Source organism: Ailuropoda melanoleuca, chromosome 20, assembly GCF_002007445.2.
Source record: "Ailuropoda melanoleuca isolate Jingjing chromosome 20, ASM200744v2, whole genome shotgun sequence".
In the NCBI taxonomy this organism is placed as follows: Eukaryota; Metazoa; Chordata; class Mammalia; order Carnivora; family Ursidae; genus Ailuropoda; species Ailuropoda melanoleuca.
In genome coordinates this window covers 2,361,332-2,372,926 of record NC_048237.1, presented here as the reverse complement: position 1 = coordinate 2,372,926, position 11,595 = coordinate 2,361,332, and the positions used below count along the sequence as shown (strand labels likewise).

Genomic DNA, 11,595 nt, shown 5'->3' with positions numbered 1-11,595 from the left:
TTTTTTTTTTTTTTTTTTTTTTTTTTTTTTTTTTTTTTTTTTTTTTTTTTTTCCACCACCCCCATCTGCCCCTCCACCCCCCACCTCAGCCCGGTTCTCTTAGGTTCATCCATCTGTCTGTCCTGTGTATAGGGCTTCTTCTGGGTGTGCCTCTTTTCCTCTCTCTACCCGCGTTGTGTCTCATGAGTTTCTAAGTCAGCTTTTCCAAACCACTGGGCAGAGGTGGAAGAGATTTTGATCAAGAGAGGGCAGAGGAGGCGGCAAGCTTGCCCATTCTCCACCCTGGCTGTCACTCCTCCCCTCTCCCTCACAATTTAGACACCCTGGAGCATTTCCTAAGTGTCGGTCACATGCCTTGTCTGCTCACAGAAGATCCTGGATTCTCTGGGTTCCTCTCATCTTGAGGAAGTATTCTAGTGCGGCGGGAGAGGGAACTGACTTTGCTCCCAAGCAAAGCACTTTGTTCCCAACAGTAATGCCAGTGTTTCCTGACCTCTACGGAGCCTGTCCCTGGAGGCAGACAGACAGGGCGAGGAGAGTAGGATGGCTGTGCACAGGCAAAGAGGTTGAAAGGTCCCAGAGGGCAAGGGCTGCAACAATGCGACCACCTCCGTGGGCATTGTTCAACACCTTGTTCAGAGCTCCTTTACCTTGTACCCCAGCCTGCGGTTGGCTTTGCTCTCCCTGGTGGCTCCCCATGCACCGGAGAGGAAGGCACTCACCGAGGGAGGACAGGATCCTAGAAAACCGTTGAGGCAGGAACTGGAGGAGCAGCGAGCAGAGGAGAGCAGAAGTGGGCAGGAGTGAGACCAAAGTTAACTGGAATTGCATCAGATGGGGTTTTGTGTAGAGAGGGAGGACACACGGCAGTGAGGAGCACGGGTACGAAAGTCCGGATGTGCGTGCACCGTGCGACATGGGAGAGCAGTGGCGCTGGGGCGGCCCGTGTGCGTGGATCCTGGGATGGCTCCAGCCCCTTTCTGCCACTTCTAGGGCGGACTCTGCGCTGCAAGGCTTTCTACAGCGTCAACGGCTCTGTGTACTGTGAGGAGGATTATCTGGTGAGTGAGGGGGCCTGGGCCTGGAGTTGGCTCCCACACCGGGACCCCCTTCTTGGTAGCCCATTGGGGTTCCGCCCATCAGGTCGTTCTCTACTTGTAATAGCCTCCCCTGGTCTTTTCTTTCTCCCTAGTTTTCAGGGTTTCAGGAGGCAGCTGAGAAATGCTGTGTCTGTGGTCACTTGATCTTGGAGAAGGTAAAGTGTCTTCAGCCGAGACTCTGTGGGAGGCTGGGGGCCTGAGGGGTAGCACCAGGGCCTAAGTGGGTACTGAGAAGAGGCGGAGGGAGGAACCCTGTCACCACATGAGGTGCTTTCATCTCATTCTTCCCCAGAGCAAGCGTTTACTGTGGCTTCCCTCTGCCGGTGGGGTCAAGTCTGGACCCCTCATCCTGCCATCCCCAAGCCTCTGTGGTCTGGTCCCTGCCTAATTCTGCAGGCACAGCCAAGCTAGGAGTGTGGGGTCCTGGGTCTTAATCCCCTTCCTGCTGCTGGCTGGGATCACTTAGAACTCAGGCTGGTGGTTATTGTTTTTCCATAAGAAGGAGGACTAGGATTAGATCAGTGGCCCTCGACCCTAGCAGGTCACCTGGGAAGAAGTCAAGAAACTAACCAGTGCCTGGGTCATCATCAGAGACTGTGGTGAAAACTTCTGGGGTGAGGCCCAGGCATTCATGGGTTTTACAAGCTCCCCGGGGCATCCTGATATGCAGCCCGGGGTTGGACCACTGGCCTGGATGCTCTCTAAGACCATTTTCAAGGTTTCCGGGCCCCTCCGATGACATAGCATTGTTCTGAGAGGAGAGCAGGGAGTTAGGTGAGGTTGGGGGGCAGTGGGGAGCACCGCAGGTAACTGGGTAGCTGGAGAAGCGAGACTGGAGGGAGACTGATTCTCCTCCCACCCCGTGAGCCAGATCCTGCAGGCCATGGGGAAGTCCTATCACCCAGGCTGCTTCCGCTGCATCGTCTGCAACAAGTGTCTAGATGGCATCCCCTTCACAGTGGACTTCTCCAACCAGGTGTACTGTGTCACTGACTACCACAAGTGAGTCTCCCCCCTGGGGTGCGGTGTGGACTGGCCTCGGGGCTTCCCCAACCTCAACCATCCCTGCCCTCTCTTTTTTTCAGAAATTATGCTCCTAAGTGCGCGGCCTGTGGCCAGCCCATCCTTCCCTCAGAGGTCAGTATGTCTGGGTTCTCCTGCGGGGCAGCCGGTGCTGCTGCCCCTGGGAAGGGGATGGGGACGTCCGGCCTGGCTTCCCGCGGGAGGCGGTGGTGCTGAGGAATGTACTCTGCGAAGATTCCCGTGTGACTCTGCTCTCAGGGTCACCACCCTGACCCTAACATCCGGGCCTGGACATGTCTGACAGCCTCACTGGGCCCAGGCTTCATCCCGTCTCTCCCAGTCCAGAGGAGGAGACGTTCTTTGAGGTCAGGGTCACCAGATCCCAGATGTAGGGGCTAGAAAAAGGTGGGAAGAATCCTCAGGGCTCGTAGGAAGATGTCAGCAATGATTTACGCTGTGTGTGCTACACGGTGGCCTAAGGAGAGAATGCAAAAACCAGTGAGGAACCAGAGCCTACTGGATCTCCTTGTCCCCAGCTCAGCTTACTTTACTTAGGCTGCCTGCCCCTTTTCCCTTGCCACAGCTCGGAGAGGTAGGTAAGGCTAGAGCTGCTAGACAGAGGGAACACTGTGAGAGGACATGCCCTACTAGAGGCAGCATCAAGGAAGGGGAAGGGGAAAGTTCTAGTAGGATTTGCAAAGGCCATTCCAAGGCTGTGGATGATTGCAGAGAGTTCTCTCTGGAGGCCTTCGTATGATCTTCGCATTGGGGTGGGAAGGGGCCCGTAGCAGGGAGGGCAGAATTGGGCTTGTCATACTACGCTCATCCCGTGGGGGTCTCCATCATTTCAGGGCTGTGAGGACATTGTGAGGGTGATATCGATGGACCGAGATTATCACTTTGAGTGCTACCACTGTGAGGTGAGTGTTCGGAGCCAGGGCTCCTGGAGGAGAATCTGGAGAAGGGGACCAGGGCTGGGGGAGGGGGCATGTCCCTGGACTGCCCGAGTCTAGGAGAAGTCTAAGGCCTGGAAACCGGGAAGGTGCTCCGACCTGTCTCCCATCCTCCCGTCCTCCAGCCACTCTCTCTGGTCCTGGGTGTTTAGTCCTTTCTGCATCTGGCTTTCCCGATGGTGGGGGTGGGGGGGGGAGGACAGGACTAAACTGGGGACTCCTGGTAACCACTGCAAATGGGCGTCTGTCTCGTTATTTCTGCTGTAGCAGCGACACCTGCTGTCCCGCTGAGGTATTTTCTCGGGCTTCTCGGGGAGTCCATCCCTTCTGACCTCACCCCCCTTTCTTCCAGTCGTTAGGAGGCAGGGCAGACTCCCAGCATGGCCGAGGCTTCCCGGGCTGGGGTGAACTGGGTGTCTCTCTTCCCTAGGACTGCCGGATGCAGCTGAGTGATGAGGAAGGCTGCTGCTGCTTCCCTCTGGATGGGCACTTGCTCTGCCACGGCTGTCACATGCAGCGGCTCAGTGCCCGACAGCCCCCTGCCAACTACATCTGAACTGCGGTCACCGCTGCTGCCTTCGCCACCCCTGACAAATTCCTCTGGCCAGAGGGCCCCGCTGAGGCCAGCCGAGGCAAGGAACGCACTCCCAGGCCAGGCAGAAGAGTCCTCTGGGGAGGGCCCCAAGGGCCAGAGACCCAAAGATATGACATTCCAAATGGATTGTGGACAAGGAGCCTTCCAATTGCCACGGTGGGGTGACTGGCTTTCTTTCCACGTGCGCAGCCTGTGCTGTAGCATATACTCAGGCATGCACAGGCAGGTTCCAGTACTTTCTAAAGGTCTGATTCACGTCTGTATCTCCAGCGTAAGTCAAGCAGTGTTCTGGCTTTGGATTATAGGAAGACAGGACATCGTGAACACTCCTCACTCTTTTGCACCCCTCACGTAGATCGGATACGGGGTCAGCGGGTTCTCACCACAGTGTCTCAACTCTGTATCTGGATGAAGAGGTAGAAACTGGACCTTATTAATGAGTTGTTTCTTGGCCACCTTCTCTCTGAGGACCAGGGGAGCTGCTCAGCCTGTGCTGGGAAGAGGGGCAGCTCGGGTGGATCTGCTGCCTGTGTTGCCTGTCTCTCAGGGACTCCCCTGGGCCGGGGAAGCCTAGGTGGATGCCTGTCCTGGGTTGTTCTTCTCAGCTCGGGGACGTGACGAGTGGGTCTTTGGGGGTGGAGGGCCCAGGCCCGCCGTGCAGGAAGCCTCAGGCCGGGCCACGCACCCAGGTGCAGGCACACGGAGCCCTCCAGCCACTGTATACACAGAGGGCCACACTCACAGACACACACTTGCTCTTTCACTCCCTTCTTCTCAGGTCACTGTCACCCCCGTCCCCTCACATAGCTCACCACTCCAGACCTCCCACCCCGCAGAGGGATCCAGGATTCCAGCCCCTGCAACTCCCAAGATCTGAGGTTCCGGGAAGCCAGAGGGGCGACCCACTTTGACCTGGTTCTGGTCCGTTTGGCTAAAATCGGTCCCTTAAAGCCAATTCATGGGAGACTTATACACTTAAAGTTTACTTCACTGGTTTTTTGTGGTTTTTTTTCAGCTCAGAAAAGATGGTTTTATTGAAAGCACAGGGACAAGACCCATGGGTAGAAAGAGCTGCCAAAGTTGACCTCACTTAATGACCAGTTTGCCCAAAGTTCAGTTCCCTTTGGTGTGTTTTTACAGCCATTGGGTGTTCTATTGTTGTTATGTTTCAGGTGTTTTAAGGATTTATATCTCTTCGTCCAATAGTACTTCTGAGTTACTTTCAACCACGTAAATTTATCAAATTTGGAGCACTTTGTAAATGATGAAATTGCTTCCTACTTTTATGGACATCTTTCCCTATATTATCTACTTTCAGACACATTTCGAAAAAGTTTAAAGTTTCTAGCAACTATAATTGGTACAGACATTTTGTGTATCATTTTTTGTGTTTCTTAATCTAATATTCCTTTACAAAGTCAATGCCTTGGAAAACATAATGGAGCTCATACGATTTTGATGCTTTGGCCTAACTGCTACATTCCTGGTGTTAAAAACGCCAATATATTCTAAACAAATGAACAACCATGCGGCATATTCAGTTGACTAACAATTAAAGGCTACATAGACAAGAGCAATAAAAAGTCAAAGGGTGACTCTGCTAACTCTTTTTGAAAGTGCTGCGGATTTGATAAATATTTATTTGAGACTAATTGTCTCTAGGTGACTTGGTTTGAGGCAAATTAATCTGATAATCTTTGATCCTTAGTCTTCATTCTCTGTCACTTAGAGCTTCATGCTGGAAATGGTGACTCCTGAGAACAGAAATCCCGCATTTCGGGGTTACTCTAAGGTGGCCATGTCAGCCAAGCTGGTGTCTCAGAGGAGAGGCCCGTGCATGAGGGTATGGTTGAGAGGAAGAGCCCACATTCATACCACTGACTGCTGGAGGGGATGCACTTTTTGGAGGGATAAATGTTCTGAACCTAGGTGGCTTGATCTACAGCTGGGATTGCTTTTTCTGAATTATTATTATTAAATAAGTGAATACAAAGACTCTGACTGGGCAATTTTCTCACCAGGCCGCTTCAGGCCTGGGAAATCCAGGCAAGCACGTATGACTTTACATCCAACCTTTCTTTGACTCTTGGGGGTCTTGTCCACTCCGACCCTTCGTTGCTTGCTTTCTTTTTTTTTTTTTAAAGATTTTATTCATTTATTCAACAGAGATAGAGACAGCCAGCGAGAGAGGGAACACAAGCAGGGGGAGTGGGAGAGGAAGAAGCAGGCTCATAGCGGAGGAGCCTGCTGTGGGGCTCGATCCCAGAACGCCGGGATCACGCCCTGAGCCGAAGGCAGACGCTTAACCGCTGTGCCACCCAGGCACCCCCCCCTTCGTTTCTAACTCCCTATTTCAGCCTCCTATCTGTTGCTGACCAGCTGGTTCCTTTCTGGGTCTACGCTCATCTGTGCTGGCCCCAGGGCTTCCCAAGACTATTCTTGTCAATGGGGCTACTCTCTCCCTCCTTCCCGAGGAAAAACAAGTGCTAACATCTGATGAGGACAGGCCCAGGGAAGGCAGGCCGTGGCAGAAGAGCAGCCCCCGCCACCCCACGTCATCACCGGCAGGCTCCCAAGTGTACCCTGCCTTGCAAGAGTTTGCCTTCTTCCTGTTCGCTGGGAGACTGCTTCTCCCTAGTCGTCCTGTTTTATATCTACAGCTGATAGATGCCTGGGGTGCTGCAAAGGATACAGCAATCAGTAGACCTTGTCTGGCCAACTAACCACCTGCTTTCCATCAACAGCCACTAGGCCTGAGATGGAGAAAGGAGGAAATGGAAGAATTACAGATCCATTGTGTGTCTGGATGAGAGTCACAGTGCAGGGGGCAGGCTTTCACAGCCGACTTCGGCTGTTTGCTCTGGTCAGCCCCGTTCACCACAGGCTGGAACGTGGCTTGTGAAGAATAAGGCTGGAGGTGGTTCTCTCTCTGCCTTACTCCTTAGAGACCTGTTTCCCCCTTCACCACCTGGAGCTCTCTAGGCCAGGGAAATGATAAGATTCCATTTGTAATCAGGCTGGAGACTGTCCTCAGTCAAGAAAGTAGAGAAAGCTATTTTCAGGCACGTAAAGCCAGCCAGAGGAGGTCCCTGAGATTGTACCTACAAAGAAGGGATAACGAGAGAGAAAGGAGACTGACAGAATGGAGACAAAAGGACTGGAAAAACCAGTGAGCAAAAGCATTTTGTTGTTTAGAAGGATCCAGACCCCAGAGTGGGCCTGGGGTCATTCGGAGCCCTAATGTTAGCAGCCTCCACAAGAAGGAGCTCTCCATTCTCCCTCACAGCAAAGGAAGACCCAAGACGGCCTCTGCGGTGCCAGTTACGGGGGTAGAGCCCTCAGGATAGCCACACTTGGCCCTGGGGAGCAAACTGGCACTGGGACGGGTGGATTAGAGCAGTCCAGCTGGTGTTCGGAGAGTTGGCAGAGGCGGGTTCTGTCCACCTAGGCTTAGAAAGGATAGCACTGCCCCATGTGAAGGGAGACATGGCTCAGGAGAAGGAACATCTGCTGAAAGGTGCAGGTTCGCCCCCTATGCTACAGAGTTCCAGCCAAGCGGGGTGTGACTTCAGAGAGAACCCAGTGACTTCATTTCACCAAATGAAGAAATAGAAGCAGTGATAACGGCACTTACCCAAGGTCATGCAGCTGGAAAATGACTTTCCCACTTTAGGAGACCAATAGCTTATTTCCCCTCCCCACCCCCCGACCCCAGCCCCCGTCCTCATCCTAGGGACTCCCACAGCACAAGTAAACTATAGATTAGATCAGCCCTTCGTTATGATAGATAATTAGGGAAGGTTTTAGTGGGAAAGCCAGGGAATCGAAGAGATAATAACGAAAACTTTTGGTTCTTACTAGCGCCTTTTTATTCCCCCGCTAATTTGAATTAGCAATAGCCAAAACACCTTAAAAAGCACATTAGGAGAAGCAAAGGAAAGATGCTGCAGGAGAGTCCCTGCCCTTGAGGAGGTCGCCGTCTAGCCAGGGAGACAAATACACACATAAAACGCCTTGAGAAGATTGCAAGCAACATGTCACCAAGTGCAAAGTAATTGAGTGTTACAAACAAGAGACCTAATGCTGCAGGGGACAGATGACAGGGGGAGACTTTGTTGGACTTACACTGTAGATCAGAAGGTGCTGGTCCATTGACGAATCCTGCCCCCCGAATGCATTCTTTGGCCCACTGGGAGTTATTTTTTATAATATTAATTTGAACCCTCACGGAGGAGGGGGAAAGCGCCAGCTAACAAATGTAGAAAGAATGACAGAATCGGAAAAACAGCATTTTGTGAGCTTGAATAAAATGATCGATCTTGGCAAAGATTATTTTTTTTTTAAGATTTTATTTTTATTTATTTGACAGAGATAGAGACAGCCAGTGAGAGAGGGAACACAAGCAGGGCGAGTGGGAGAGGAAGAAGCGGGCTCATAGCGGAGGAGCCTGATGTGGGGCTCGATCCCAGAACGCCGGGATCACGCCCTGAGCCAAAGGCAGATGCTTAACCGCTGTGCCACCCAGGCGCCCCTTGGCAAAGATTATTAATTGGAGTTAAAACGACAAGTGAAATCGTTGGTGGATAACTGGACATTACCAAGTAACCTCTCAGTGCGTGGTCTTGGCATCACTCATTTCCTGGAATGGGTCTTGGTGTCACTGACCGGTCGACCAGTTCTGGTGTGAGGCAAACACGTAACCCAACCTAGTGTATAGTCTAGCTGCTCCCCTCCCGCCAGAGAGGTGTTAGATAGAGTACAGTTTACAGGCTGTGCTGGGAATAGAGAAAGTAAAGGACGCTAAGGGGAAGCAACCAGAGGAACCTAGGAAGGGAGGCATTCTGCAGGGCAACTGGCTAACTCTCTTCAGCAAGTCAGTATGATTTTTTTCTTCTTTTTTTAATTTAAATTCAATTAGCCAACATATAGTACATCATTAGTTCAGTAATTCATTAGTTGCACATAACACCTGGCACTCATCACATCACGTGCCCTTAATGCCCATCACCCAGTTACCCCATACCCCCACCCACCTCCCTTCCAGCAACCCTCAGTTTGTTTCCAAGTCAGTATGATTTTCAAAAAATTCAAAACTGCTACATTAGAGAGACCTAAGCTATCTAACAAAGATACAATGCATGGGCCTGGATTCCCTCTTGGTTTAAGCAAATTGCTATAAAAGATATTTGAAGGGGCGCCTGGGTGGCTCAGTCGGTTAAGCATCTGCCTTCGGCTCAAGTCATGATCCCAGGGGCCTGGGATTGAGCCCTGTGTCGGGCTCCCTGCTCAGTGGGGAGTCTGCTTCTCCCTCTCCCTCTGCCTTCTGCTCTGCCTGCTTGTGCTCCCTGTCTCTCTCTGTTAAATAAATAAATAAATAAATAAATAAATAAATAAATAAATAAATCTTAAAAAGGAAGAAAAAGATATTTGGAGTCAACTTGAAAATTTTTTATATGGACAGGGGATTAGATGAGGTGAAAATTTACTGAGATGGAAAGGTCAAAACCATTAACAAAATGCCAGTTACGAAACCAGTACAGGGTACTTGCGTTTGTTTTCAAAATGTCTATATATGTATGGAAAAAACAAACAAACTGAAAGGATATGCGGTAAGGTGTTAACAGTGGTGATCTCCGAGTGGGAGACTATGTTTTATTGTTGTTGGCCTACATTTTCTATTTTTATACAATGCACGTGTCCTGCCTCCGTAGTAATAATAAGCTGTTACAAATAAAATAACTGGTTGCCAACATTTATAATTCAGGAGATTTCACATAAAAATCTGGATATTGTATATGAAGAGTGGGGTTTCTGAGGTTTTTCTGAATAATCAGGAGATCTGTCACACACACATACACACACACCCTGCCTTTCAGTCTCACAAGGCAGCAACTAGTTGGAACCAAGTGATGGCTGCTCTTTTATTGGGTGTATTGTCTCCTCTCATTTGTCACAGTCCCTACCACCCCCTGTGCTTCACACGCTGCTTACCTGCCTGGCTCCTGTAGACTTTTTTTTTTAAAGATATATTTATTTCTTTATTTGACAGAGAGAGACAGCCAGCGAGAGAGGGAACACAAGCAGGGGGAGTGGGAGAGGAAGAAGCAGGCTCCCAGCGGAAGAGCCCGACGTGGGGCTCGATCCCAGAATGCTGGGATCACACCCTGAGCCGAAGGCAGACGCTTAACGACTGTGCCACCCAGGCGCCCCTCCTGTGGACTTTTGATGACTTGGATGATCCTGATGGTCTCCCCATCCATAGAGCCTCCCATTAATAAGTATTTGAAGGTATCAATAAATTAGTTTTGAAATGCTGCCCAAGAAAAGCATCCATTCCAGAATGACCTATGGCGGGGTTTTTGTTGTTGTTGTTTTAAGATTTATTTATTTATTTGAGAGAGTGAGAGAGAGTGAGAGAGAGCACCATTAAAGGGAGGGGCAGAGGGAGAGAGAGAATCTCAAGCAGACTCCCTGCTGAGTGTGGAGCCCCATGCAGGGATCGATCTCATGACCCTGAGATCGTGACCTGAGCTGAAATCAAGAGTCAGATGCTTAATCGACTGAGCCACCCGGGCACCCCGTGCCTGGGTTTTTTAGAAGGCAACCCAGTCACGGGAAACCCAGATGTAATAATCTACTTAGCTACCATGGTTGCATACTGTAAATTAGTTTAGCAAAATTTCTCTTTGGTAAATGGAATTTAGAAAGTATACTAAATTGCTAACTTCCTCAAGCTTGTGCTTTTTTTTTTTTTCCTGTGCCATAACACCTTAATCTTAGGAGGCATTTCAAAATTTACAGTGTATGTTCTTCCCAAGCATGAAACTCCAAATGCCCTTTGGTTGGTCTGTTTCTCCCACTGGTTCTGATACAGTTTTTAAAGAAGAAAATCTCTTTCATATGCAACTCAGTGTAAGACAGTGTCATCATCAGTTTAAAATCCAGGGAAATACTTTTATCAGCCTGGCACATGCTTTCTCATTATAGCAGACACTCAATCCTTATAACAAGAACTGCACACGGTGTGCCTCATGTCTAGCTTTTCAAAATGATACTAGTCGTCGTCTTCTGAATCAATTTCCTTTACTGTCTCATATTCCTTTGGTAAAAATTGTTTCAATCTGTCCCATTTTTTGAGCCAAATTTCTCAGCTTCTCTTTGAGATCCAAAATGTCCTATCAGGCCTTATTTATATACTAGTTCACAATCATGTCTCAAAGTAAAACCAGGCTCATTTCAGTTTGTATAACAAAAGTTTCCGTGAAGAGATGGGCAACCCTTGGAGCCACGAGGGGGCTGGGTTTGAAATCCCCTTGGAATGGTTAAGCAATTGAAAAATGGCACATTATGAACATTTGTTCTAAAATTTTCATTTGATGTCATAGGTTGATTACATATTTTCTTTATCCACTTGTTTCCTCCTTAAATCATGTACTTACAATGGGCATGGAATTTCCTAGCTTAATCATCAATAGTTGTGCCTCTGAATACCTTCATTTTCCAGTGAACACCCTTGAAAATAATTCTAAAACCTCTTGACTGCTTGTAAATGTCATTCCTGAAACTAGTTTCTGGGTCCATAATACAAATATATTCTTGCTACTTGTCTTCAGGTACTTTCAAAGTGGTATGACTCTTTTTCTTTTTCTTTCTTTCCTTCTTTCTTTTTTTAATTTTCTGAGCAATTGCTCAGTTAAGTGTGGTTCCACAGTCAAACAGCTATTTTAACATCCTGGCTTTGAAACTGGTTATTTAAGCCTAAATTTTCCATGTAAGACCATATTCTACTTGAAAGTTTCCATTAGCTGGATAAGTAGAATATGTACTCAATACTCACCTGAAATTTCTATCTTTGCGGCACCATTTTGTTTCCCCAGCTAGAGTGTGGGAGGCAGAGTCCTTGCAAGTGCTCTCCGCAGATCTC

At 49.2% G+C, this 11,595-nt stretch overlaps 1 protein-coding gene across 2 annotated transcripts in view; it reads left to right on the top strand.

Moving 5' to 3' along the window:
• AJUBA (ajuba LIM protein) overlaps positions 1-5,811 on the top strand; it is a 10,781-nt gene extending 4,970 nt beyond the window's left edge. Inside the window, exons 2-7 of one of the 2 annotated variants that reach the window (XM_034648323.1) lie at positions 994-1,061; positions 1,193-1,255; positions 1,972-2,102; positions 2,186-2,237; positions 2,975-3,043; positions 3,507-5,811. In XM_034648323.1, the coding sequence (XP_034504214.1) occupies positions 994-1,061; positions 1,193-1,255; positions 1,972-2,102; positions 2,186-2,237; positions 2,975-3,043; positions 3,507-3,632 (509 nt within the window). In that variant the 3' untranslated portion in view covers positions 3,633-5,811. The remainder of the gene's footprint in view (positions 1-993; positions 1,062-1,192; positions 1,256-1,971; positions 2,103-2,185; positions 2,238-2,974; positions 3,044-3,506) is intronic. The other variant, XM_002926004.4, reaches the window with a different exon arrangement.
• Positions 5,812-11,595: the final 5,784 nt, after the last annotated feature.